Source organism: Carettochelys insculpta, chromosome 3 (genome assembly GCF_033958435.1).
Source record: "Carettochelys insculpta isolate YL-2023 chromosome 3, ASM3395843v1, whole genome shotgun sequence".
NCBI lineage: Eukaryota > Metazoa > Chordata > Testudines > Carettochelyidae > Carettochelys > Carettochelys insculpta.
This window is the reverse complement of record NC_134139.1, coordinates 17161094-17187943: the sequence shown is the minus strand read 5'-3', so window position 1 is coordinate 17187943 and position 26850 is coordinate 17161094. Positions and strand designations below refer to the sequence as shown.

The 26850-nt window shown below is 51.8% G+C and overlaps 1 protein-coding gene and 1 long non-coding RNA gene across 7 annotated transcripts in view; both read left to right on the top strand.

The window, feature by feature from the left end:
• LOC142010869 (uncharacterized) overlaps positions 1-26850 on the top strand; it is a 123194-nt gene that overhangs the window by 61531 nt on the left and 34813 nt on the right. For 2 of the 6 annotated variants that reach the window (XR_012644907.1, XR_012644909.1), the window contains exon 4: positions 8664-8831. The exons of the other annotated variants lie outside the window; for them this stretch is intronic. This is a non-coding gene — a long non-coding RNA (uncharacterized LOC142010869). The remainder of the gene's footprint in view (positions 1-8663; positions 8832-26850) is intronic. 6 annotated transcript variants of the gene reach the window in all.
• On the top strand, positions 16506-19231 carry LOC142010868 (uncharacterized). The gene has a single exon (XM_074989408.1). The coding sequence runs from the start codon at positions 17511-17513 to the stop codon at positions 18441-18443; it is 933 nt and encodes a 310-aa protein (XP_074845509.1). The 5' UTR covers positions 16506-17510; the 3' UTR covers positions 18444-19231.

Genomic DNA, 26850 nt, shown 5'->3' with positions numbered 1-26850 from the left:
GTTAAAATGCATTTTGAAGGTTAATTACATTCCACTTAATGATTCTTAACAAAGAGAGAAATGTTGCAAACCAATTGAATTGCATACAAAACAGGAAGGACAGCTCCAGTAAGTTACCAGTACAACCTACCTTTCCTTCACACTCCTTCAGATACAAACCAACAAGAATGGTTTTCAGTGACAAAAGTGTAGTTTGTATGTATTCCCTTTCTCTCACTTTCAGCCATAAGCAGAAACGGAAAGCCAAGATAAAGAGAACTAGGAAGAAGTGAGAATGGGGTGGTCCAGTAAGCACTGCTGTTGTCTTGCACGGCATTGTGCGGGGAGTTAGTATGTGCCACATATGTTAAGGGGCCTAGCTGTGTGACTGGCTTTTGGCACTAGAGCATTCCTCAGAAGCACCCAGTGAGCTCATACCTCAGCTGCCTCAAGTCCTTGACGTGACAGATGGATTTCACCCTGGCTTCTCAATCCCCTTCTCTACTTTTGTTTTGGCAATCAGAAAAAGGCTGAAACAGCAAAACCAGAAGATGTTGCCCTTCTCCAGCTTCTGCTGCTTGACTTCCAGCTCATAAATCTGATCCTTGTCTCCGTTCATGAGTTTCTGGAGGTCAAGACATAATTCATGCCATATTCCAAGCCCCTTATGTTGCTTGGAAATTCTCCTGCTCTGGATGAAACCAGCAGTCTAAAGCAGGGCCAGTGGTGATATCTGAAAGGAGACTTAAGCAGAGGCTTAGGAGGTGTATTAACACACTAGCTACCCTTGGGCTATAGAATGACTGTGATCAAAGTAACATTTTCAGTTTGTTTTTGGAGAGTGGGATTTGATATGGAATAACACCGACACCTGTGATTTTATTAGTATCTAATTAGTAGAGTTTTGAGGGGTGAGAGATGAAGGAGGAGGCTTTGTGGGGATGGATGCAGGGGATGAATAGTGCAGCACTGCACAAAGGGCCTAACGTTTTTTTATTCCTTAATTTAACTGACAACCAGCAACACTGGCTTCAGATTGTCTGACATTGTACCACTGCCACCTCCAGTTAGGTGTGTATAGGGATTACAAGTCTCTGTCATCTACATTGTTACCGCCAAAGAGGGATAGAATATAACCACAGTTCCCACCCGCTTGCCTGTGGGTTCCTTTACATCAGGTTGCTGCAGGGCTACTGATGCAAGAGGCAAATGGGGCAGTTGCCCTGTGACCCAGGGATTTAAAAGGTCTTGGGGCTCTAGCCAGCAGTGACTGGAGTCCCAGGGTCTTTAAATTGCTGCCAGAGTCTGGGCAGCACTGAGGGCTGGCTGGGGGAGGCATAGCATGGTCTGGGTCATGCTGACAGCTGCGTGTCCCTGGCCCCACTCTTCCTGCCCGAGGCCCTGTCCCTTCTGGGGACCTGGAGCCCGAACCCCCACATTGGCCAAGGCCCAGCAAAGTCTGTTTCTGTCTTCCAGTAACTGGTCATTATTTCCTTCATCTAATAGAAACAGAGAATGCAATGCCAAATAAGTTGCTTGGTCCTGCCATGGCACATGAGTTGACTGGATGTCATACATGTGACTAGGGCTAGAAGACCTGCTGCCTTGGCATCTGCCATATTTCTGTGTTTTTATGATTATCTGAACATTTTAACTTTACCATTTTGTGTGTAACTATGTGCCATGGCTCAGGTAATCACTGTGCACTGTTTGTCAGGTTCTTGAAACAACAGACCCTGCAGTTGATCATGGAGGGTGCAAGAGGCTGGAAGGACAGCTGGTGAATCTGGTAATATCCATGATATCAAACTGACACCTTGCATTCCAGCCTGTACAAAGATCATGAGTGTCGGCAGAGACATTCCTGCCCTTCCAAGGAAGCTTACTAGATTCTTCTGTAACTCTTCTGCTGGAAGGAATTGGCAGCAACCAGGGCCAGGTTCAACATCTAGGGGTTACTTTTCATCCATTTCACACAGAACCAGCTCAAGCCCCCACCCAGTAGCCTGGGAACATCACACACCTCTGGGCGCCTCAGAGAGGCGATGCTTCCCTACTCGCAAGCACAGAGTCTGAGTGTTGAAAAGGACTTTAAATAAAAGAGGCATAAAAGTCAATTAGAATAAGATTGGGAAAATTATCACACCCAGAGTTCATAACGAGTTCTCAAGTAACTGTCCCAGCTCAAATGCATTGAGCAATGTCCTTGGTGTCTCACGCTCACCTGTCCAATGCTGTACACAGCCAATCCATATACCCAACTTTCTCCGCACCCCCAATTCAAATGCCCCACTTACAACTTGGTCCAGTCCATGCAGGCACTGACACCTCACGCTGATGCATTCCCTCATGGAACCTGAGACAATGCCACCTTTGCGCTAGTCTGGTGTTCTGCTTGCTCCTACCAGCCGTCTGCTGGTCGCACCATCTGTTCGTCTGCTGCTCCTCCTACCAGCCGCCCACCGGTTGCACCGTCCGTCCTCTGCTCCTCCTACCGGCCGCCTGCCAGTCACATCATCCATCCATCCACTGCTCCTCCTACCAGCTGCGCTGTCCGTCCGTCCATCCACAGCTCCTTCTACCAGCCACCCACCAGTCACACTGTCCACTGCTGTGGGTCTGGCCTGAGGCAAAACTGTGTGATTTCAGCTCTTGGTGGCTTCAACTGCCACCCTGTGATTTCAGTTCTTGGTATCTACTAAAGTGGAGACTCATAAAAAACACTAGTACCAGCTCTATGTTTTAAGAGGTGGGGAGAACTAGTCAAACCAGGCTTATAGCTATACAACTAGGGCCAAGGCACTCAGCTAGCTGATTCAACACATATTCTTCCCCATCTGCTTTACAATGCTTTAAACTAGGGAGCCCTCTGTAATCCAGGTCTTATGCAGTTATATCGACTGCCCTGTCCCCCACAATGACTTGGAGCATTGGTGAGATTTCACAATTCTTATACTGAGTGTTAGCATAAATTGTGATTTTATGACAATGTGTTTACAATAGACAAAATCTTATTGCTTCCTTGCTACCCATCAGTCCTTAGCTGTGTCTACACGTGCACGCTACTTCGAAGTAGCGGCACTAACTTCGAAATAGTGCCCGTCACGGCTACACGTGTTGGGTGCTATTTCGATGTTAACATCGACATTAGGCGGCGAGACGTCGAAGCCGCTATCCTCATCAGGAGATGGGAATAGTGCCCTACTTCGACATTCAACGTTGAAGTAGGGACCGTGTAGTCGTTGCGCGTCCCGCAACATCGAAATTGCGGGGTCCTCCATGGCGGCCATCAGCTGAGGGGTTGAGAGACGCTCTCTACAGCCCCTCAGCTCAATGGTGGCCGCGTGGAGCGGCCCCTTAAAGGTCCCAGCCCCCTCCCTTTCTGTGCAGGAAGCTGAGAGAGCGTGCAGGCAGCAGCAATAACACGCGGCCAGCCTGCTCACTCTTCAGCAGCCCCAAGAACCCCCCAGCGCACCGATGGCCGCCCGGCAGCCCCCCCAGCACCCCAAGGGGACCCCCCCCAAGGGGAGCCAGGGCAGCCAGGCTGGCAGCCAGGCCGGCAAGCAGCAGCGGGGCGCCTCCTGGACGGAGGCCGAGCTTCGGGACCTGCTGGGGCTCTGGAGCGAGGAGGAGGTGCTCCAGGTAATGGGGAGCAAGAGACGGAACGCGGATGCGTTCACTCGGCTGGCCGAGGGCGTGGCCGCCCGGGGTCACCCTGCCTGCACTCCGGACCATGTCCGGAGTAAAGTCAAAGAGCTGCGGCAGGGTTACGCCCGGGCCCGGGATGCGGCCGGCCGATCTGGGGCCACCCCCGTCACTTGCCCCTTTTACAGGGAGCTCAGGGACATCCTGGGCCCCCGGCACACCTCCTCCCCTCCGGCCACTCTTGACACCTCGGCTGAGGAGCCCCAGCAGGCCCCGGAGCCGGAGTCCGCCCCGGAGGTAAGCCCCGCACCCCGGGGGCCCCCCTTGGAGCCCACCCCCGGGGCATCGCAACAGGAGGAGGAGGAGGAGGAGGGGCACTCCTCCTCCGCTGAGACGGGGCTGCACATCCTCCTCCCATCCAGGAGCAGTAGCCGGATGTCTGCCCCCCGGGTGTCCCCGGACCGTGGGAGTGGACCTACAGGTATGTACCCCCTCTGGTGTACACCCCTGGGGTTGAGGGGCAGGGGTAATAGATATGTGGCCAGGGCCCTCCACATGCCCAGATGCCCATAGCCCCAAGGACAGCAGTGCCATGTCCCTCACAGGAGTGCATCAGCCCCTGCCCCCCCCACAGCACGACAGTGCCATGCCCCATCCCCGGGGCAGGGGGGAGCGGAACCTTGAGGGTCCCCCGGGAGGAGGGGGTGGGACACCCCGCAGCAGCCGCAGCAGCATGTGGTGGAGTGGGGGGAGTGCGAATGCGAGACTCAAGCTAGATATGAGCAACAAGCTGAATAGCTCCCAGGGGGAAAGGATGATCCTGGGGCTACAACTGGCAGGTGATACCTCTGCCCTGAACAAAGAGGAGGGAGGAGCCGAGCTGGCTTTGAATCGGGGGTGGGGCCGCAGGTAGAGGCTAGGGGAAGGGAGAGCTGGAAGGCAGCCAGCCTGAGGAGGGGGAAAGCTACACCCCAGAGGGGCACCCCTTGGGGTCTTCTCCCCAGGACGGGTTGGAAGGACTGTCTCTGACTGCTGTACTGTCACTCCTGGGAGAAACTGGGCATCTGTGGCCTAAGAAACCTCTCCTGTCAGACCCTGCTGAGTGAAGTGAGAGTCACTCTCGCCAGGGGACGGGGTGCAGTGCAGGGGGACCCATGAACCCCATCACAGCAGCATCTCCCGGGGATGGGGATGGGGAACCTGCAGCACAGAGGGGGACAAGGGCCACGGCTCGGGGCCCACACTAACGCCTGTCTCCACTCTTCTTCCCCCGCTCCTGTGTTCCGTAGCTGCACCATTGGAAGGACCGGAGAGCGCCGGCGAGGCTTCAGTGGTCCCGGAAACCCCTCCGGGGCCATCGCTCCAGGCAAGCCCCTCGGCAGAGGACCGACCGGCCCCACGGCGGGCAAGATGGCAGACCCAGCAACACCACACGCCGGCGATGGACCCCCAGCTGCTGGCCATCCATCGTTGGCAGCTGGAGGTCGCGGAGCAGCGTCTGCGGGTGGAGCAACGCTGCCTCGACCTCCAGGAGTGGGCGCTGGCCTGGCGCCAAGAGGCATGGGGGGCCTACATGGATACGTTCAACCGCCTCGTGGACTACCTGGCCCCCCATGCCACGCTGGCCGCCGCTGCGCCTGCCCTGAGTGCTCCACCCGCCGCGCCACCCGCTGCTCCGCTCGTCGCCGTGCCGTCCACCGTCGCCCCGCCACCCGCCACTGAGGGCTGGACCGCCGAGGGACACCTGGGGCCAGCTGAGACTCGCCAGATGTATCTTCTGGTCTGCCCGGCCCCCAGCCAGCCCCGGACAGGGCTGCGGCCGAGACGGGGCTCCCGGCCGCCCACCCCCAGTGCCGGACTATAGGGGCATGGGGCCCAGGACGTGCCCCCCCCCCGTATATAGTTTTGGGACTTATTTATTTGTGCCCCCCGTTTGCCCCGTCCCCCCCCCATGTAGATAGTTCTCCCCTTCCTTGTAATCCCTGGTTTTCTGTTTTTTGTACATATAATATATGCAAACTTTTTTATTATTCACTTATATAATAGTTTAGTTAGAAGGTCTTGTATATAGTTTGTTGTTATTAGTTAAAAAAACAGTTCAAAGAAAACCAGTTTCATTTTACCAACAAGTGCGTGCTTTTATTTGTCCAGGAAAAGTGGTGGTGGGGGTGTGCTGTTGGGTGCTCCGTGGTGTGGGCGTAGGGGCAGGGAGTGTTGTGGAGGAAGCGGGGGGGCAGTTGGGGGCCTGGCAGAGTGCACCCCGCAGCCTCATCGAAGTGGGCCCGCAGGGCCTCCCGGACCCGGGTCCCTTCGGGGTCCACCTGGCGACTGGAGGCAGCGGGTGGCTGCACGTCGGCCCTGCCGCCCTCCACAGCCCAGCCCTGAAAAAAGGCCTCCCCCTTGCTCTCCACCAGATTGTGTAGGGCGCAGCAGGCACCCACAATCTGGGGGACGTTGGTGGGGCCCGCATCCAGGCGGGTGAGGAGACATCTCCAGCGCCCCTTGAGGCGGCCAAATGAGCGCTCCACCAGCTGGCGCGCGTGGTTCAGGTGCTGGTTGAAGCGCTCCTGGCTGGCAGAGAGATGGCCCGTGTACGGGTGCATGAGCCAGGGCCGGAGGGGGTCTGCCGCATCTGCGATGACGCAGAGGGGCAGGGTGGTGTCCCCCACAGGGATCTCCCACTGGGGGATGTAGGTCCCCGCCTCCAGCCGGCAGCACAGGCCCGAGTTCCGGAAAACCCGGGCGTTGTGGGTGCTGCCAGGCCAGCCCACATAAAAGTCCTGGAAACAGCCCCGGCTGTCCACCAAGGCCTGGAGGACCACTGAGTGGTAGCCCTTGCGGTTTATGTAGCATCCTCCACTGTGTTGCGGGGCATGGATGGGGATGTGAGTCCCATCCAGAGCCCCGAAGCAATTGGGGAAGCCCAGTGTGGCAAAGCCCACGATGGTGGCATCTGGGTCCCCCAGCCTCACGAGCCTGTGGAGGAGCATGGCGTTGATGGCACGCACGACCTGCAGGGAAAGCACATGGGAGAGCACCAATGAGGGGTGAGCAGGGTGTGCGTGGCCCTGCCCTGCCCGGGCCCCCCTGCCCTCCCCTCCCTTCCCCTCCCTTGCCTTTCCCTGCCAGGGCCCCCCTGCCCTTCCCCCCCATGGGTCCTCTTACCGCCATGAGGACAGCCCCGACGGTGGCCTTGCCGACGCCAAACTGCTGTCCCACGGATCAGTAGCTGTCTGGAGTGGCCAGCTTCCAGACAGCGATGCCGACCCATTTCTCCACTGGGAGGGCACACCGCATGGTGGTGTCCTGGTGCCTGAGTGCGGGGCTAAGCCACTGGCACAGCTCCATAAATGTCTGCTGGCTCATCCTAAAGTTCCTGAGTCAGCGGTCGTCGTCCCACTCCTCAAGCACCAGCCACTCCCACCAGTCGGTGCTGGTGGGGTAGCTCCACAGACGGCAGCGTGTGAGGCGGGGGGGGTGGTCAGGGCGCTGCACGGTTGGGGGTTGAGTGCTGCTCCCCTGCAGGCCGCTCCTCCTCTGGTGTGGCAAGGAGGTGCTCAGCTGCCTCCCGCATGGCATGGATCAGGGCGAGCCCTGCTCCTGCCGGGAGGGCTGGGTGGACCTCTGGCTGCTGCTGCTGCTGCTGCTGCTGCTGCTGCTGCTGCTGGGGGTCCATGACTGCGTCGCCCGAGGTCTGCGTGCCTATGGCTCTTCAGACCGCGTGCTGTGCAGGCTGAGTGTGTCTGGGAGGGGCCCTTTAAGGGAGCGGCTAGCTGTTGCCCCGGAAGCGCTAGTCCACCCTGTGACCCTGTCTGCAGCTGTGCCTGGCATCCCTATTTCGATGTCTGCTACTTTGGCGTGTAGACGTTCCCTCGCAGCGCCTATTTCGATGTGGTGCTGTGCAACGTCGATGTTGAATATCGACGTTGCCAGCCGTGGAGGACGTGTAGACGTTATTCATCGAAATAGGCTACTTCGAAGTAGGCTTCATGTGTAGACGTAGCTCTTGTTTGCAAGGTATCACATATGCACACCTTTGCACTCTCATGCAAATGATCTCTGGGAGACACGTTCCTCCCAGCCTTCAGCAGCATTGTGTTCCTGCTAACACACCTTTGCACTCTCATGCACATGATCTCTGGGAGACACGTTCCTCCCAGCCTTCAGCAGCATTGAGTTCCTGCTAACACACCTTTGCATTCTCATGCAAATGATCTCTGGGAGACACATTCTTCCCAGGCTTCAGCAGCATTGAGTTCCTGCTAACACACCTTTGCATTCTCATGCAAATAATCTCTGGGAGACACATTCTTCCCAGGCTTCAGCAGCATTGAGTTTCTGCAGGCACATTCCTTACACTTATACACCTTGCTGGGTGGTAGAGAAGATTGCCCAACCTCAGCCTCTGGCCAGCTGTATCACAGTTATACAATCATAGAACAGAAACCATACCATGTGACTAACCAAGAGCACATGAATTTTGAAACTGGAATCTGCACAAGGAACTGTTCATATAGTAAGGGATGGAAAATCACAAATACATTGGCAGGGAATGTTGAACAATAAAAATATTGGAGAATTTTGCAAACATTCTGTGAGATAGAACTGAAATTATAGGAATAAATTACCTCTTCTGCTCTGCCCTTCTGCTCCAACCCATGTATTGCTATGGCAGGGACTTGACTACACTAGGTTGAATGTTGAAAACTCATGTTCAGTTCTAACTAGAGAATGTCTTTCATTGAATTACATAGTTTATTTGGCAGGCCAATAACTTTCTGTTACCTGCTGTATCCTGCACATTTTAATTATTTGGTAAAGTTTCTCTCACTTCCATTCTTTTATTCCTTCTTCCAGATAACAATCTTCTGTGTTCTCTTGCTTTCTGTTAAAATGACTTGTTTAGGTACCATCTCCCCCTTTCTTTTTAACAGTGTATTTTTCTACCTCTCCTTTGTCCCCTGGCTGTCTGGCTGAGTATTTTTTATTAGTTCTGTTGTTAAACAAAGTGCATGACTCCATTGCTTGTCTCTTTGAAGGTGAAAACTGAGAAGTGCTGGATTAACTCCAGTTCTAACAACTGAGCTGGCCTCCTGCTGCTCACATTGGAATCCAAATCCTGACTTCAGCATGTGATCCTGGTTTTCCCAGATGACATCAGAAGAACATATCTGCCAAGCATCTGATAGCCTCTGAGATTTAAAGAAGTATGACACCAGTAGATACAGGAGTGTTAAATATAAGTAATGGGAAGGTATCTGATAGCTTGTACTAGTTTGTTTTCATAGTACTCCTTAAAAGGAGAAGCCTGCCACTTCTCCAAGGTGTGATGTTTCTTAGGGAACACAGGACTCTGTGTTGCTACCTTCTTTCAGTGCAAGGGAGATATGCCAGTGCTAGCTGGATAGTAACCGGTGCTAGCTGGGTGTTAGCTCCTAACACAACCAGCCTTTTAACCATTTAAGCACTCTCCTCTGGGCTACACCAACCCTGTCAGTTGACACAAAATGCACAGTAGACCACAAATCCCGTCAGAATGTCAACTGTGGTATCCAGTCCCTTATCACTGGGTACCCACAGGAAGCTCAGATCCTCCATTCACGAAGCAGCAGCATACTCTTACTTTTATCTTAGCCGAGTGCTCCTGTATCAGACACAGTACTTGAGTTCACTTATATGAAACAAGGAAATCTATTTTAAGTAATTCAAACAGAACAAGTGTCTGCAGGGCCACTGATAGGGAGTGGGGAGAAAGGGGGCCTTTGCCCCCCAGCCCAGCATTTCAAAGGTAGCTGGAGCACCAGGCCCCTTTGCAACTTTGTGTTCCTCTGTGAGAGAGTGAGGGGGAGCCCAGTGCTGCAGTCCAGGTGGCGCTGAGGGCTGACTGCCCTTGGCCCTCTCCCTTCCAGGGCTCAGAGCCGGCCCACCTTCACCTTGCCCCGAGGGCTGCAGTGTCTGTCAGTGCTGCTGAGTGTGAGTGATGTAAACAAATGGCTACATTCAAAATAAAATCACAAAATGTGACATAGGGTCAGCTCTCAGTAAGTGATCCTTCATAGCTAATGAAGTCGATTCTCATCCCAGAGTTCAGTCTTTGCAATGATTACTGGTCTCACAGGACCAGGACCCAATCTTTCATGACATGCTGCCGCTCAGAAAACATAACCTATGAGGGAACACTGAAAGAATTGGGTTTGTTTAATCTGTAAAAGAGAATGCTGTTAGAGAAGGTTGTTACAAGCAAAAGGGACAAAAATTATTCTCCTTAGCCTCTGATGATAGGACAAGAAACATGGGGCTTAAATTGTAGCAAGGGAGGGTGGTTTAGGTTGGACATTAGGAAAAAATTCCTAACTATCAGGGTGGTTGAGCACTGGAATAAATTGACTGGTGGGGTTCTAATAGTCTATGATTCACTCGAGGTACCTCCTTAGTGGCTGAATGAAGAGTGTCTTTCTCCAAGTTGTGATGTACCAAATCAGTCTTTTATCTCCATTCACAGACAGTATGATTCACTCTATATCATATCATTCCTTTGCATGCCAAATGCTTTCGATGTTTCCAGTGTACATTATTCCTCAAATAGTACCTGCATACATATTGTGCCATGATCAAGAGTATTAACAAGTTATAAGATTTCAGTCCATTTGCTTATAAACAACTATGAATTCTTGGCCAGTTGGCACCAATAAGCCTATGTGTCACACAGGGGCTACGTCTACACGTGCACCCAACATCGAAATAGTCTATTTCGATGAATAACGTCTACACGTCCTCCAGGGCCAGCAACGTCGATGTTCAACTTCGACGTTGTTCAGCCCAACATCGAAATAGGCGCAGCGAGGGAACGTCTACACGTCAAAGTAGCACACATCGAAATAGGGATGCCAGGCACAGCTGCAGACAGGGTCAACGGGCGGACTAGCGCTTCCGGGGCAACAGCTAGCCGCTCCCTTAAAGGGCCCCTCCCACATACACTCAGCCTGCACAGCACGCGGTCTGAGGAGCCATATAGGCACACAGACCCTGGGCGCCACAGTCATGGACCCCCAGCAGCAGCAGCAGCAGCAGCAGCAGCAGCAGCAGCTAGAGGTCCACCCAGCCCTCCCGGCAGGAGCAGGGCTTGCCCTGGCTCATGCCATGTGGGAGGCAGCTGACTACCTTCTTGCCCCAGGGGAGGAGATGCCCCTAGGGCAGCTGGGCTCAACCCCTACCCCTGCAGCACCCCGCTCCACCCCCCGCCTCACACGCCGGCGGCTGTGGAGCTACCCCACCAGCACCGACTGGTGGGAGCGGCTGGTGCTTGGGGAGTGGGACAACGACCACTGGCTCAGGAACTTCAGGATGACCCGACAGACATTCCTGGAGCTGTGCCAGTGGCTCACCCCCGCACTCAGGCACCGGGACACTGCCATGCGGCGTGCCCTCCCTGTGGAGAAACGGGTCGGCATCGCTGTCTGGAAGCTGGCCACTCCGGACAGCTACCGATCCGTGGGCCAGCAGTTTGGTGTCGGAAAGGCCACCGTCGGGGCTGTCTTCATGGAGGTAAGAGAACCCACAGGGGGAGGCCAGGCCAGGGCAGGGGGGCCAGGGCAGGGCAGGGCAGGGGGGCCAGGGCAGGGCAGGGCTACGCACACCCTGCTCACCCCTCATTGGGGCTGTCCCATGTGCTTTCTCTGCAGGTCGTGCGTGCCATCAACGCCATGCTCCTGCACAGGCTCGTGAGGCTGGGGGACCCAGATGCCACTGTCGCCGCCTTTGCCACTCTGGGCTTCCCCAACTGCTTCGGGGCTCTGGATGGGACTCACATCCCCATCCACGCCCTGCACCACAGTGGAGGACGATACCTCAATCGGAAGGGCTACCATTCAGTCGTCCTGCAGGCCTTGGTGGACAGCCGGGGACGTTTCCAGGACATTTACGTGGGCTGGCCTGGCAGCACCCACGACGCCCGGGTTTTTCGGAACTCGGGCCTGTGCCGCCGGCTGGAGGCGGGGACCTACATCCCCCAGCGGGAGATCCCTCTGGGGGACACCACCATGCCCTTCTGCGTCATTGCAGATGCGGCCTACCCCCTCCGGCCGTGGCTCATGCACCCCTACACGGGCCACCTCTCCGCTAGCCAGGAGCGCTTCAACGAGCGCCTGAACCGTGCGCGCCAGGTGGTGGAGCGCTCATTTGGTCGCCTCAAGGGACGCTGGCGATGTCTCCTGACCTGCCTGGATGCGGGCCCCAACAACATCCCCCAGATTGTGGGTGCCTGCTGCGCCCTGCACAACCTTGTGGAGAGCAAGGGGGAGACCTTTCTTCAGGGCTGGGCCGCGGAGGCCGGCAGGGCACACGTGCAGCCACCTGCTGCCCCCAGTCGGCAGGTGGACCCAGAGGGGACCCGTGTCTGGGAGGCCCTGTGGGCCCACTTCGACCAACAGGCTGCGGGGTGAACTCTGCCCAGGCTCCCTACTGCCCGCCCCTTCCTCCCCCACACTCCTGCCCCACCGCCCACACCATGGAGCACCCCACCGCCCCCCCCCACTTGTCCTGGAGAAATGACAGCACGAACTTGTGGGTGAATGTAAACGTTTTTTTTGTCTTAACTAAATTTTTTTTTTTTTTGTAAATAAATAAATATGTGACACACAAACCAAAAAGGAGGGACAAACGTTCAACCAAATCAAGATGGGCACAAATAAAACAATACAACCACAAAGCAAATAAAAGTGTGCGCCATCAACAAAAAAGAAAAGCAGGGAGGAGAACGGGGAGAACTATTTACAGGGGGGGGACGGGGCAAACGGGGGCACCAAAATAAAGCAGTCCAAACTATGTACAACAAGGGGTGGGGGTCACGTCCCGGGCCCCTCGCCCCTACAGCCCAGCACTGGGCGTGCCCAGCCGGGAGCCCCGCCGTGCCTGCTATCTGGTCCGCGGCTGGGTGGGAGCGGGCTGCACTGGAAGGTATCGGCGCTGGCGAGTCTCGGGTGGCTCCAGGGGTCCCTCGGCGCTGTGGCCCTCGCGGGGAGGTGGTGGGGCGATGGCGGACGGCCCGGCGATGGCTGGAGCAGCTGGTGGTGGGGCTGCAGGAGCGGGCATGGCGGGCGGTGGCTCGGCCGGCGCGGCATGGGGGGCCAGGTAGTCAACCACCGGTTGAATGTCTGCATATAGGCCCCCCATGCCTCCTGGCACCAGGCCAGCGCCCGCTCCTGCAGCTGGAGGTGCTGCTCCAACACCTCCAGCTGCCGGCGGAGGATGGCCAGTAGCTGGGGTTCCGTTGCCACCGCCGGTAGTAGGCGCGGGGTCCGCCGTCTTGCCCTCTGTGGGGCCGGTCGTTCCTCCACCGAGGGGCTGCCCTGGAGCGAGGGTCCCGGAGGGCTCTCCGGGACAACCGAGGCCTCGCCGGCGCTCTCTTCCGGTCCTTCGGATGGTGCAGGTGCAGGTGCAGGACACAGGAGAGGAGGGGGGAAAGAAGAATGGAGACAGGCGTTAGTGTGGGCCCCGAGCCGTGGCCTTTGTGCCCCCCGCCCTGTGCTGCAGGTCCCCCATCCCCGTCCCCGGGAGATGCTGCTGTGATGGATGGGGTTCAGGGGTCCCCCTGCCCTGCACCCCGTCCCCTGATGGGAGCGACTCTCACTTCACCCCGCAGGGTCTGAGAGCAGGAGAGCTTTCTTAGGCCACAGATGGCCAGTTTCTGGCAGGAGTGACAGCACCAGCTGTCGGAAGAGACAGTCCTTCCAACCCGTCGTGGGGAGAAGACCCCAAGGGGGGCCCCTCTGGGATGCAGCTTTCCCCGTCCTCTGGCTGGCTGCCTACCAGCTCTCCCTTCCCCTAGCCTCTACCTGTGGCCCCCGCCCTCGCCCCCCAATTCCAAGCCAGCTCGGCTCCTCCCTCCTGTTTGCTCAGGGCAGAGGTGTCACCTGCCAGCTGTAGCGCCAGGATCCTCCTTTGGCCCTGGGAGCTCCTCGGCTCTTGTGGCTCATATGTAGCCTGAGTCTCCCTTTGGCACTCCCCCCACTCCATCACATGCTGCTGCTGCGGGGTGTCCCACCCCCTCCACCCGGGGGCCCCTCGAGGTTTCGCTCCCCCCTGGGCCGGGGATGGGGCATGGCACTGTCATGCAGGGTGGTGGTGGGGGCAGGGGCTGACGGCTGCAGTGCTGTGAGGGCCATGGCCCTGGTGTCCTTGGGGCCATGGCCATGTGAGCGTGTGGGGGGCCCTGGACACATCTCTGTTACCCCAGCCCCTCAAGCCCCGGGGTGTCCACCAGAGAGGGGTACCTACCTGTGGGTCCGCTCCCACGGTCCGGAGATCCCCGGGGGTCGGAGGCCCTGCTGCTGCTCCGGGATGGCAGGAGGAGGATCTGCAGGCTGGATTCTGCAGAGGAGGAGCCCCCCTCCTCCTCCTCCTCCTCCTCCTGCCGCGATGTCCCGGGGATGGCCTCCGGGGGGGGCCCCCGGGGTGCGGGGCTTGCCTCCGGGTCGGACTCCGGCTGCAGGGCCTGCTGGGGCTCATCAGCCGAGGTGTCAAGGGTGGCCGGAGGGGAGGAGGTGTGCCGGGAGCCCAGGATGTCCCTGAGCTCCCTGTAAAAGGGGCAAGTGACGGGGGCGGCCCCAGATCGGCTGGCCGCATCCCGGGCCCGGGCATAACCCTGCTGCAGCTCCTTCACCTTACTCCGGACATGGTCCGGAGTGCGGGCAGGGTGACCCCAGGCAGCCAGGCCATCGGCCAGCCGAGCGAACGCATCCGCGTTCCGCCTCTTGCTCCCCATTACCTGGAGCACCTCCTCCTCGCTCCAGAGCCCCAGCAGGTCCCGCACCTCGGCCTCCGTCCAGGAGGGGCCCCGCTGCCGCTTCCCAGACTGGCAGGTCTTCTGGCTGCCCTGGCTGCCCTTGGGGGGGGTCCCCTGGGGGCGCTGGGGGGGCTGCTGGGCAGCCATCACCGCTGTCAGGGGCTGAGGGCTGTGCAGGCTGCCCGCGTGTGCAGGCTGCAGCCTGCACGTTGCCTCAGCTTCCTGCAGTCAGGGCGGGGGAGGGGACCTTTACGGGGCCGCTCCACGCGGCCACCAGTGAGCTGAGGGGCTGGAGAGAGCGTCTCTCAACCCCCCAGCTGATGGCCGCCATGGAGGACCCGGCAATTTCGACGTTGCGGGACGCGGATCGTCTACACTGTCCCTACTTCAACGTTGAACGTCGAAGTAGGGCGCTATTCCTATCTCCTCATGAGGTTAGCGACTTCAACGTCTCACCGCCTAACGTCGAAGTTAACTTCGAAATAGCGCCCGACGCATGTAGCCGCGACGGGCGCTATTTCGAAGTTAGTGCCGCTACTTCGAAGTAGCGTGCACGTGTAGACGCAGCTAGGAAGTGGCAAAGTGTGCGTAAGATCAAGTAATGCTAGGATGCTAAAGCAAGCAACCGAGGGGCTGCCTTGTGCTACCAGAGATGGTTACAGAAGTTGCACATGCTTCCCGAAGGAATGATGATGGATGTCATTGGCAAGGGCAGCTGATTTTCTAAAGAGCAGGGTGTCAGAGCCTTCAGGAGTTGATGCAGGGGTGGAATGAGCCAGAGAAGCGTGTGAGTGAACTGAGTCTAGGCCAGGGATGAGGGAACCTTTTATGGGTCAGAGAGAAAGCTGTGCTCGTCTATACACTATCAAAACAAAAAAGCAGTCAAGTAGCACTTTAAAGACTAACAAAATAATTTATTAGGTGAGCTTTCGTGGGACAGACCCACTGAAGAAGGTCTGAAGAAGTGGGTCTGTCCCACGAAAGCTCACCTAATAAACTATTTTGTTAGTTTTTAAAGTGCTACTTGACTGCTTTTTTTTGGGGCGGGGGTCAGTGACTGCTGACCCAAGGACAAATCAGTTGGGGGCCACAGAAATGAGAAGCAAAAAAACCAAAAACAATAACCCAAAACCACCTCACTGATGTGGTCCCTGACTGTGTGGGGGGCCAGAGCTAAGGGGCTGGGCAGGAGGGAGGGTACAGAAGCCGGCTGGTGGGGGTCTGCTCAGGAAGGAGGTGGCAGAAGTGGGCTGAGGGTGGGTGATCAGGATAGAAGAGGGGATATGATTGTTGGCATGGGAAACGTTATTATATTCTGATCTCATAGAGACATTGTTTTGTAAATGAATGCTTATTGATGTTCTCATAAGGTTCAATATTGAATTTAGCATTGTTAGTGAATCCTCCTTAATTTTTAGTATTGTTTTGTTAATGAGATCCTGTTCATGTTCTATACCACCGAATAACTCTACCTTCCTGTAATTTACTTTTTGTTAATAATCTATTGGTACTTGACCTCCTGCTCAATAGGGAATTGCCAGAGCGGAATGGCATAAGACCAGTAAGAATTCAGTTTGAGCTGGGGGAGTGGATAAGGGAGAAACTCTCCCCTGGTTTGTTGGGAGGGGGTGAACAAAGGAGGAAAGAGGTATAAGTATTGCTCACTGCTTGTTGCAAGGTGTGCAGGCTTTGAGGAGAGATCCCCCTGCACCTTACTTGGCATGCCAAATAAAGATTCTTCTTCCACTCTCGGTGTGTTATTGGGCCAGCGTTGCATACCGGGCACGAACTGCCACTGTGCCACCTTAAGAAGGAGGCAACAGTTTTGGTGTCCCTGGGTGGGCACTCTAAATCAAAGCCTTGCCCGGCTCGCCTCTTGGCGGGGGTAGCGGGAGACGGCGTCGGACTTCCAGCGCGCACCGGTAATTTTACCGGGGAACTCGGTGTCCGGGTTCCGCAGCCCCTGCTGGGGACGACACAACGGTGCAACGCAGCAACGTGGAAGAGAGAGAGGAAACAGAGGGTGAAGCGGCGAGAGCCGGACCTCTGGACAGGTAAGACCCAATCCCTTTTTGTGAAAGGGACTTCCGGGACGCCGGACAGCCAATACAGGGTTGGGGCGATAGGTTGTGATAAGGATGGGACTAGGTCAAAGTAGCCCCAAGGATAATACTCCCTTGGGTTGTGTTTTGAAACACTGGAAAATTATAGGGGGGGACCCTATGACCAAATCTAGATTAAGGAAACTGTGCACAGCAGAGTGGCCACAGTATAACCTAGAAGGGCAGGAGCAGTGGCCACCAGAGGGATCCCTAAATTATAACACCATATTGCAGCTGCTTTTGTTTTTACAACATACTGGTAAATGGGAAGAACATATGTATGGCCAATATTTTGAATATCTTAGAAATAGACAAGACCTGCAGGAAATGTGTGGATTATCATGTGCAGTACAACCAGCTGTAAATAAGCCTAATGTAAACTGTCACCAGGACCCCCCTTCGGCTTCTACACCCACACCCCCTCCATACAGGGAAAGGGTTTCCCATGATTTGGGAATAGCCCCCTCAGTTAAACTGTATCTATTAGTGACTGAAACAGTGGTTGACTGACTGGGAGCTGCGGATCGGCAGGCTACTACTGTGCAGGTGTAGACCCATGTGCCCTTTAATCCGATCGATTTGGCAACTTTTAAACCCCAAGCCGGGGAGTTTTCCACGGATCCTAGCCGCTTTATTTCAATTTTCAAAGGGTGTTTAGCCAGTCACAAGCCTGATTGGAATGACTGTCAGGTCCTAATGAGAACCCTGTTGTCTGAAGTGGAGCATAACCAGGTTGTAACAAAAGCCAGGGAGAAAGCAAGAAAAAGGCATGAACTTGGCAGGAGTGAAAAAAAGCAATTTGTCAAATCCCTAAGCCCAGCAATAGGAAACAACTGCGTGCCTTTTTGGGAACAGCAGGATTTTGCAGATTATGGATACCTGATTTTGGGGTACTGGTTAAGCCTCTGTACGAGTGTGTTAAAGAAAGTAACAGAGACTTGTTCTGTTAAAAAAAAAAAAAGGAGGCTCAACATGCATTTAAAGCTTTAAAATTGCATGTAATGGAAGCTCCAGCCCTAGGTCTATCAGATATTACTAAACCATTTCAGCTGTATGTGCATGAAAGGAAGGGAGTGGCCCTGGGAATATTAACTCAAAAGGTGGGAAATTGGAAGCGACCTGTGGCTTACTTCTCTAAACAAATAGATACTGTTGCTAGAGGCTGGCCAGCGTGCCTGTGGGCGGTGGCGGCTGCAGCCATCGTCTTAGAGGAGGGAGGAAAACTCACTTTGGGAGGGGAAGTTGAGGTCAACATCCCACACGCTGTTCAAGCCCTGCTGGAGGCAAAAGGAGGGCTTTGGCTCACGCAAGCCCGACTCACAAAGTACCAAGTGTCGTTGCTAGAGAATGCAGAAGTTAAGTTGGTAACCAGTCCAACTTTGAACCCAGCCACCCTGTTACCTGAAAAGGGGACAGAGGAAATTGAGCATGACTGTTTAGAGACTATTGACACTCAATATTCGAGCCGCCCTGACCTTAAGGACCAACCACTTTTAAATGCGGACTTAGAGTGGTTCACAGATGGCAGTTCCCAGGTGATAAACGGAAAAAGGAGAGCTGAATATGCGATAGTCAGCCTGCACGAAACTATTGAGGCTTTAGTAGAAGAGTTGGCTGAGGTTCGTCAGGGAGTATTACAGAATCGGATGGCTATTGATTATCTTCTCTTACGCCATAATCATGGTTGTGCTGAGTTTGAGGGGCTTTGTTGTTTTAATTTGACTGATAAAAGCCAAACTATTGAAAGCCGTCTATCTAAACTTCGGGAATTGGCTACTCATATTAAACAGGGCCCCGAGGGTATTCAGTGGTGGAATTGGGGCCTCGGAGGTTGGCTAAATTGGATAAAAAGCATGTTATCTTCCCTGGTGGTAATAATAGTAATCTTTTCTTTTAGCCTGTTGCTGTATTCAAGTAGGTTTGCCATTATTTAAAGGGTGTGTTGGCCTTTTCCACCAATCAGTAGGAATGCATGTATTAAGAGATAACAAAACGGGAATGCTACCCATAAATCAGGTTTTAAGTTAGGAATATGAGAAGACTCAATATGGGACATCTTGAGTGTTCTCAAAGGGGAGAAATGTTGGCACGGGAAACGTTATTATATTCTGATCTCATAGAGACATTGTTTTGTAAATGAATGCTTATTGATGTTCTCATAAGGTTCAATATTGAATTTAGCATTGTTAGTGAATCCTCCTTAATTTTTAGTATTGTTTTTTTAATGAGATCCTGTTCATGTTCTATACAACTGAATAACTCTACCTTCCTGTAATTTACTTTTTGTTAATAATCTATTGGTACTTGACCTCCTGCTCAATAGGGAATTACCAGAGCGGAATGGCATAAGACCAGTAAGAATTCAGTTTGAGCTGGGGGAGTGGATAAGGGAGAAACTCTCCCCTGGTTTGTTGGGAGGGGGTGAACAAAGGAGGAGAGAGGTATAAGTATTGCTCACTGCTTGTTGCAAGGTGTGCAGGCTTTGAGGAGAGATCCCCCTGCACCTTACTTGGCATGCCAAATAAAGATTCTTCTTCCACTCTCGGTGTGTTATTGGGCCAGCGTTGCATACCGGGCACGAACTGCCACTGTGCCACCTTAAGAAGGAGGCAACATGATCAGTCAGGTGGTGTGGATCTAGATGGTAGGGAGGGTTTGGGGTGGGAGGTCTGGAAGGGAAAGTCAGTGGGGAGGTGAGGGATCTAGGAGGGAGGAGGCAGAAGCAGCTTGGAGTGGTGAGTCTGGGCAGGAGGGAGGTTCTGGGCAGGAGGGAGGTTCTGGATGGGGAGTCTGGGCAGGAGGGAGGTTCAATAGGTTAGGTGGGTCACATCCCTGAAATCAGTGGGACTATGAGCACTATACCTGGCAGCAATTGATTGTGGGATCAGGCCCCTAGGCATTGAAAGTCTTAAAGTCGATTTGTTCAAGGTAAGTTGATTCATCCAAAGTGGTGCAACAAACACAAATATTAACATTTACTGCAATACCTACATTTAACTTTCAACTGGGCTGACAAGGACAAACCAGGCCCCTTCTCCTGGAGCTGGTGAAATGTCAGGGCTGAATTCCCAGTTTTCTTGCTTACTGGTATAAATGACCCAACGCACTCCTGGAAAGACACCTGTGTTCCCTGTAAGCTGTGTGCTTGTGCAGCACAGTCAGGAGAGAGTCAAATGCCACACAGCTGATTAGCAGAGTTCCCCACAGCTAAATTTTTGTTTCTACTGGTGGCGCAGATCAGAGATGCCTCAGTGCACATAAAAAGTGTATTCCACACGGTTGGAAAAGATTAGAGGAAACATTGACAGAAACAACATCCTCTCCTGGTGGAAAAATAATTGCAACTTTCCCTTCATTAGTGGGGCCCACAGAGAGCTAGATTAGCCCACAAAGGGGGAGCACAGTACTGCCTGGATATGGGGGTGTATTTAGTGCACTGATTTAGCATAATTCTTTGCAAGCCTTATACAGAACACTGAGTAGAAATTAAAGTTGCTCTTCACTAGTAGGAATCCAAAGGGTTGCTAGTGATGAGACTATTCCTTGCCTTCTCCTGAGGGTGAATCCCTTTCTGCGCACGTGGGATCTTGCTAATTCAAGGATACAAAATTTGCACCTCCCTGAACAATTAACAGTGACTCCATTCCCCTCTCCATTAACAGGACTCCTGAATCTGAGTCTCGATGGTGGAGTCAGGAAACAAGAACAAACCTGAATATACTTGACATGAAAATGTAGCCATTTACCATGCTGCGTCTTCTTTCATTCTGCAAATGGTTTGGCAGGCCCAACTAACCTAGTGGACAGAGTGGGAACTGAATGTGAGTCAATAGTTCAGCATGGTGTTCTCTCCTAGTGACTCTACTGCAGGGGCAGGCAAAATATGGCCTGTGGGCTGGATGTGGCCCCCCAAACCTTTTAATCCAGCCCATGGCCCGACACTATGGCTGCGAGCAGGGGGGAACTTCAAGTGTTGTCCAGAGTACTGAGAGAACTGGGGAGGTGCTGACTATTAGAGATGCCGTGCCCCAAGGTAGTGGGGCTTCAGAGTGTGACTACTATAGAATCATAACAAAGAACTATGGGGATCCCTTATAGGAGAATGAAATGTGAGGTGCTAGCAGCCATCTGTGTTGGTTGTTGAAACCAGAGCACATAGGAATTCTTGTTCTGCTAAATTCTTGGGCTTTGATCAGATGGACTGTGACTTTGGGGAAGACAGTCTGTGGGGTAAGCACATAGCAGGGAGTCAAGGAAAGAGAACTTGGGGTGTAAATTTAAGTGGGGTTTGAGGGGGTCAAACTCTCTGCTGCTCGTGGTTGGTATCCCAATTCCATGCTCACTCCTAGCTGGTGAGAACTTGGGACTTTAATGACATTGTCTCAGAGACTATGTCAGACCAAGGAAGGAGAAGGATCTGGCCAAATGTTCTAAAGGCCAGCAGAGTTGTAGGGCTGGGGGCATTCAGACAGAAAGTGGCTCTGGAATGCTGGAGAGCCAGAAATTGCTGACAACTAGACTGGTGTAATCATATAGTTTCATAAGCCACAGGCCCAGATGAAGGATTTCTACCTGGGACTGGCAGGTCAGATAAAGGAAACCCAAATCTAAGAATTAACCCTAACCCTGGGCACTTCTGAGGGTCAGTGCTAGCTCCACATCACAAATGACCAAAGCTGGTAGAAGTAGATCAGGAAACGGCAAGACAGGCCTGGGAAAGTGACTAGTTTATTCTGGGTAAGATGCTTCTAAATGACCAAAAAAAAAATTTTTCACTTGTGAAAATGAGTACAGAACCAGCATTCAGTTTAAATAGTGACTCAGGAAAGGCGAACCAGGGATCCAGCAAGCCTTTCATACCCACACAGATATTGTGACGGACATGTGGGGGTTGCCACAAAATTAACTACAAGAAGAGACGCACCAGAAGCTGAGTCTCAGGACCCAGGTCAAGTAGGTGGAGGCTGAAAAGAACAGCTTAAAAGAACAGATGTTTGAACAAGCCACACTGAAGAGAGACTACAAAAGGAGGTCTCCTACCTACAGGACAAACAGAAAGTGTCAGTTAGTTTTGAAGAAGGGAAAACTGAGCCACGCTAGGTGGTATGCAGGTGATGCACTACCCCACAGCTAACTAAAATTCTTAAAAACTGAGGACCAGATTGTAACTGCTGTAAGAGGTGGGAGTGTGCAAGGAATCTCATCCTGCCTTGCCCAGCTCACAACAGGGCCATTCACAGTATCAGAGAAGCTCAGGGGACTGCTTCTTTGACACAATCTGAAGGAAGCCAGTCTGTGAGGTCCCCATAGGCAATGGGCCACTTGGAAAGCTGTCCATTGTAGCAGTACAGCTCTGCACTGTGCCCCTACTAGGACCATAGAGTCAGTGAGTAAATGCTCCAGTTTGACCCCGGGGTAAGGATATCAGGAGCCTTTTCAGTATTTTTATTTCTGTTAAGGTTAGAGGAAGGTGAAATACAAAGATTCTGAGTTTGTGTGGATAAATAATGAATTCAGACTCTGCATCATATGTTGGCTGCCTTCTGTTCCTGGTAGAAAATTAATACCGACATACGTTTTGCATCAATCAATCTATTCTTACAGTCCTAACTACAACCATTTAATTTAACTCATCCTCTCAAATAGCTTTTTCACTGGGGCCAAGTATACAGGCACTTTTGGAAAATCTCGTAAGATTTATGGATAAAGACATTTTTGAATGGTTTAGCCATAGATATCTAGAGAGAGGTATTTGAACCACCTCCTCCTATTTACAGATGAAATGCCTTGCTTACTAAAATTTAATAGTGCTTCATTTGCAGTTTTCTCATATGGTAACTGAGCAAAGGAATGCATGTCACACAAGAAATAAGCTGGGGAAATGACAGCAGCCTCTTGTCAGTGTTAGAAATGATTAGCCTTGGAAGATGAGACAAATTTGGGATTAAATTATAAAGATCATAAGAATACCATTAGGGATGCATTTGGGGAAAGGAAATACTGCCTCTTATAGTACTACAGCCTTGGCAGAGAAGAGATCCCATCAAATTTAGGGCCTTTATATCTTCTTTGTTTTTTTATTTGATCCATACAAAACCGGTAACTGGCAACAAGCTTCTAGTGTTGATTGTGTCTCCACATAAGGGCTACGTCTACACGTGCACGCTACATCGAAATAAGCTATTTCGATGAATAGCGTTCACGCGTCCTCCAGGGCTGGCAACGTCGACGTTGAACGTCGACGTTGGGCAGCACCACATCGAAATAGGCGCTGCAAGGGAACGTCTACACGCCAAAGTAGCACACATCGAAATAAGGGTGCCAGGAACAGCTGCAGACAGGGTCACAGGGCGGACTCAACAGCAAGCCGCTCCCTTAAAGGGCCCCTCCCAGACACACTTGCACTAAACAGCACAAGATACACAGAGCCGACAACTAGTTGCAGACCCTGTGCATGCAGCATGGATCCCCAGCTGCAGCAGCAGCAGCCAGAAGCCCTGGGCTAAGGGCTGCTGCACACGGTGACCATAGAGCCCCGCAGGGGCTGGAGAGAGAGCGTCTCTCAACCCCTCCGCTGATGGCCGCCATGGAGGACCCCGCTATTTCGATGTTGCGGGACGTGGATTGTCTACACGTTCCCTACTTCGACGTTGAACGTCGAAGTAGGGCGCTATTCCCATCCCCTCATGGGGTTAGCGACTTCGATGTCTTGCCGCCTAACGTCGAAGTTAACTTCAAAATAGCACCCAACACGTGTAGCCATGATGGGCGCTATTTCGAAGTTGGCGCCGCTACTTCGAAGTAGCGTGCACGTGTAGACGCAGCTAAGAAGTGTCTTAAAATACAAATTGCAATGGAATAAACGGAATTGTGTTATGAAAGGTCACATCCTGGTCTAATAATAATGTCTAGATTTGTCAGAGTCTGAACACAGGGTAGGTATGGGGCTTAAACTAGTGATTTACATAATGTCTTTTTCTCCCAGATAAACTTAATTTGATCCCATCAACTCATATAAAGCTCAGAAAATAAGCCTAACGTTCTCCCACGAGTCAGAAAACAATAGTTCATCCATATTATTCATCTTACTAACATTGATCCTGTCAATCAGTAAAAATGAATGAAAACATCCATAAATTTAGGTATGGGGTTGTTACCTTGTATCCAGACTATTATACCTTGTATTGTATTCATTTGATATGAGTGTAAATGTTCAGGAATTTTGGGACCAGCGAGGAAGCATAATTAGGTGACTCTGAATTAAGCACTTGAAATGATCAGTCTGCCTTAAAATAAAGTGGCATTTTTGTATACACTTTTCCATGGAATGAAAGGAGTAAAAATGAAAGAGGATTCATTTAGATATGCTTTGATAGTTCTGTGGTACTCAAGCTTTCAGTATTTTACCAACGCAAGTACTGGACTGTGATAATCATCTGAGAGCAGCTGGGATATTTTAGTAATGTGCTCTCCAGTTTGGATTCCTGCCACTATGTGCATTGTCTTATCAGAAGGGGCAAGGGTTCTGCTGATTTTACAAACAAGGCAAAGCTGCAGGCATCAGCTCTTTTGGGTACTTTTGTAGAGAAGGAATGTATCAAACTCACTTCTGTTAAACTCCAGTGATTTTAATGGAGTTATATAAATCTGCACAATAGTTGATATGAAGGATTCCACCAGGTGCATCTTTAAATACAGTACTGCAGGGATCATGCCCAAACATTTCAACCAAAATCCCATTTATTTAAGTACTTCTGGAGTAAACACATTTCCATGAGGCAAGGACAGTGGTCTCGATGAGATTATCTCCATTTTATTTTTAATTGTCCTGTGTAATTTCTCTGTGATATTTCTCTCATTTAATTTACCTAAAACATGATAAATGATTCAAGCCTGCTTGCAACATTCCTTAGAAAAGAAAAGAAAAAAAAAGTCTTTGGGCCTTTCTGCTCTCAGGACTTGATCCTGTGTCCTCTCAACTCCACTGAATTCAAAGACAGATTTCTGTACGAAAGAGGCTAAGACTGAAACAGTGCTCTTCGTCCAGTGCCTCCACTGACTTTTCAGACAAAAGGATTTTAACAAGAGAACTATCAAATTGCTTTGGCCCTGCTGTTAGGAAGATAGTTGACCACTTACAGTTGCTTAAGTATCTTGCTCAGTTAAGGCCTTTATCTCTTTCTTATTTCTGACATGTCCTTATTTCCTCCCTCTCTAGGTTTTCCCGGAGTTTAACTTTGATCTTAACCTGCTTGTGTTTGCTATGACCCGTTTGTAGCAATAATTTAAATTGTCTCATTGTCAACATTTGCACTTGGCTTTCGTCTTTTCACATATCTACTAGATGGTGTGACACTAGCTGTTGAATATGTTTCCCTATTTGCCATCTGTAGGTCATTATTTGCTTTCTTCCTGGTGCACTGTTTGACTTGCTCACACCAAAACGGATATGACAGTGACAGGCAGATGTAATGATGCTCAGATGATGTGTATCCTCACATCTAGTCACTTCAATTGCTCAAACCTGGTCTTTTGCCAGCATTTGCCTTCTCCCTCCAACGGGAAGCACCCTACCCATAATCCTACCCCTCCTGGAGCACAACAGTTTGTGCTGAGATGGGGAGTCGTCTCTTCTATCCATCAGCAGGTAGCGTGTCAATACAAAGCCCGAAGGAGGCTCCAAAATTTGATTTTTCTCTGCTGTACTTTTCATTCCCATCATGACTCACTTGCTTGTGTAATGGCCATCCATTCATGTTTCCCATGCTTCCTACACTTAGGTCATCATTATCTACTGCCCCAGGGCTCCCAGGCTCCTTTTCCTTCTCCTTTGAATCCTGGGTTGGTTGGCTAGTTGGTTGTTTTTTTGTGTATACTTCATTCTGTTACCACCATGTGCTTCACCACATCCTGTCCTTTGCTGATCACCAGTGCATCTATCTGGTTGAATTTTCTCTTAGCCTTCTCTAGTCTCCCCTCTCTTCATTTCTCACCATCACTTCAGCTACACTTCACAACTTTGTTCCACTGCTTGTGTATTTAGTCAGCATGTGCTAGAATCAAAAACCTAAGTTCTAAAACGAAAGAACCCGGGAATGGCCACTTTGCGGTTGAGTTGCAAATATTATTAAACACAGAAAGTTTTTTACACCTTTTTATGTAGAACAAAAAATTAGTCATTAGTTTGATCTTAGTTAAAGGAAATCATGTGTAATATCTTGGAAAATGGAAAGGAGTAAAGTTAAAAATGAAAATGAGGCATCTCATTAAAGCTCTCTGAATCAATAAATTGTCTGCACCAGCAAAACTTGCTCATAACAAACATAACAACATTTGTGCACAGGACAAACAAGTGGTATCTTAAGATGCATCTCATGAATTAAATAGAATGCATATAAAAAGATGACTTATGATGACAGAAAGTAAGTATGGCTTGAGCCTGATGGAACAATTTTACTATGGCATACGCATGGAAAATCTTACAAAGCGCAATTCTGACCTTCAGATAATTCATGATTGAAGTATTGTAATGGACTGAAAATGGGAAGTAGAAAATATTGATTATGGGCCTAATCCAGCTTTTATTTAAAGAGCCTTAGAAGAAAGAAGCCCAGTTCAGAAGGGCCCAGCCCTGGGATATGGGAAATTAACAGACCTCTCCCTATTAGCTCCAAGATGGAGGACTGTTGAGGACAAACTATTAAAGTGTTCTTGTGAACAACACATGATAGCCATGAGGCTGCTGTGCTTGGCTATGACTTGTCAGGCACCTGCTGAAAGGAGGGAGGCCAGAGCAGAGCCATTCCTTGGGTATGGCAAATTGGGGTTACCGCTCCAGCCCTTGTGTTTTAGAGAGCCCCACACTTCAATGTGCATGTGTTATGCGGGGTTCAGGCTTCAGTAGCAGCAGAAGTGACCCCAGTGCATCACTCCACCCTGCCAGCTCCTGGCTGCCAGTGTCCTAAAGCCACCAGAACAAGCCAACACAAGGCTGACTTACTCATTGCTATTCTGCCCTGGATCTCTACCTTTTCCAGGGTTCCAGGGCAATTCATGGGAGGAACAAGAAGGGCCACATGCCCCTCCTCAGGTGCCTGGAGGGGGCACATTCAGCAGGGAACTGACTGACATCTAAAGGAGCAATCTCCCGCTAGCAGCTATCCATCCTGGCTGTACCACCTCCAGCCCTTGTGTGCAGCTACCTCTCCTGACATCTGTACAGCTCCACTGGAGGACAGAATTGGGGATGGGACTGGTGGTGGTATCAGAACAGCTATGCGGGAGGAACTGCCTGTTGCTGGTATGAGGCTGCTGGGCAGCCCCACATTCTTCTCTTTTCCC

Bases quoted from the DNA above. Each gene is read 5' to 3' on its own strand.
- LOC142010868 (XM_074989408.1), top strand. From the start codon at position 17,511: ATGGAAGCTCCAGCCCTAGGTCTATCAGATATTACTAAACCATTTCAG.